Genomic DNA, 1760 nt, shown 5'->3' with positions numbered 1-1760 from the left:
CAAACAAAGCCCAAACACACCCACCCCAACAAAACAAGAAAAAAAAGAAAAAAAAACGAATACAAAAATGGAATAAACAAAATAAAACCAAATAACAAAACAAAGGTCAAATTAAAACCAAAAAATCCAAACCTTAAAAAAACAAAATAGAAACAAAAACTACACAAAAACTAAATTAAAAAACGAATTAAAATAAATCATTTTAAATAAATGAATATATTTAAAAAAAAATCTACACATTCGTCGTTGGCTATCTTTCTTGTTTCAGAACACGGGGTTTAGGTAGGGTCAGTGGGTTTGAGAAATGAGTGAGCTCGTGGGATGCATCCATTTTGTTTCCTTATCCCAGCATCCCACGTTCTCTTGCCGGACAATAACAACGAGCCTGTAGTTTGTGTATTGAAGATAACAGTTACAGCCACATTAAGGTGACAGATGACACTCCACTCAAACCATTTATTTTGTAAACAGCAGAACGACCCAAGACGTGTGATAAGAGCGCTCAGGTTCGGCGTTTTACAAGCGCCGTCCCTCTCAGTCGTTGTCGGGCTGAAAACATTTTACACTCGGTGACAGACAACAGCCGTTTGTGAGGCGTACCGACAAACAGCAGCGGAAGTAGCTCTGCAGAGAGCCGGCGACGTCCACCGCGCTGGATCTCTGAATCTGTCAAATATAAAAATCACAATTTAGATTATAGTATGACTTTTTTTTCGTCTCGTTTCTAGTCAAAATATCAATCAAGAAGGATTTTCTAAACCAAGTAAAAAATATAATTTTGTTTTAACAATCATCCACAGGGGGACTGTTTGAAATAAGATTATTTAGCTTAAACCACTGGCAGATATTTTGCTTGCTCTGAGCAAAAACCCACTTAATTTTGACAGATTTTTTATTTTTTTTTCTGAAAACAAGACTATAATTTTTACTTGCCTAGAAAACCCTTCTTGATTGAAGAATTTCTAGATATTTTGACTGGAAACGAGTGTTACAGTGCATTCATAATGTATACATTTATAGATTAATATTGACCGAATCAATAAAAGTCCAGTAAAATATTTATTGAGGGAACTTACTGAAAGATCTCGATGCATCTCTGTGGCGATCTTCTCACCAGCGAGGAGGAGGTCGCTCACACTCTGACGAATCCCATCCCGCAAACAATCCACCACCGGCCTCTAAAGAGACAGGGGACGGTGTTGTACTTTTGCCGATCTGACTGATTTTTAATGTCAGATTTATTCCAGGGCAGCTATAAGACATATATACCCACGTTGTCTATGATTTCTGAGCCGTGTTCAGTCAAAAGAAGATGGGTCCCATTCACTGCCGCCAGAAAACCGATGGTTTTGAGAGCCACGTTCATACACTCTGCAACCCTCCTGTGGGCCTCTGTTACCATGGAGGAGATCTCCGAGTCACAGCCCTGAAAGACCCAACAACAGAGAGACCCTCTTACCCAAAATCACTAATTATACTTCAGCATTTGGAAATACTGTTTTGCTATTTGTTACTTACGTAGAGGCAATTCTAAGCTAATGTAGAGCCAGGTGAAAAATTGATGATCGGATGTTTAAAATGATGATAGATTTACGAGAAAAAAAAATGATTTGTTTGTAGATTTAATTAATTCAATTTAAATTAAATCAAAGAAATTTATGATTAAGTGCATTTTACTGCTAGATATATAGGGATGACAAATAAATAGGCGAGTAAAAAATAGGATACATTTAAATGTTTGTAAATAATAATAATAATAA

At 36.5% G+C, this 1760-nt stretch overlaps 1 protein-coding gene across 1 annotated transcript in view; it reads right to left on the bottom strand.

The window, feature by feature from the left end:
- Positions 1 to 345: 345 nt before the first annotated feature.
- LOC122327882 (kinesin-like protein KIF14) overlaps positions 346 to 1760 on the bottom strand; it is a 1938-nt gene continuing 523 nt past the window's right edge. Inside the window, exons 2-4 of the mRNA XM_043223538.1 lie at positions 1274 to 1426; positions 1077 to 1178; positions 346 to 666 (exon numbers count right to left, since the gene is read on the bottom strand). Coding sequence (XP_043079473.1) covers positions 535 to 666; positions 1077 to 1178; positions 1274 to 1426 — 387 coding nt within the window. The 3' untranslated portion in view covers positions 346 to 534. The remainder of the gene's footprint in view (positions 667 to 1076; positions 1179 to 1273; positions 1427 to 1760) is intronic.

Source organism: Puntigrus tetrazona, chromosome 22 (genome assembly GCF_018831695.1).
Source record: "Puntigrus tetrazona isolate hp1 chromosome 22, ASM1883169v1, whole genome shotgun sequence".
NCBI classification, from domain to species: Eukaryota; Metazoa; Chordata; class Actinopteri; order Cypriniformes; family Cyprinidae; genus Puntigrus; species Puntigrus tetrazona.
Note: the sequence above shows the minus strand (reverse complement) of the source record. Positions and strands in the feature narration are given on the sequence as shown.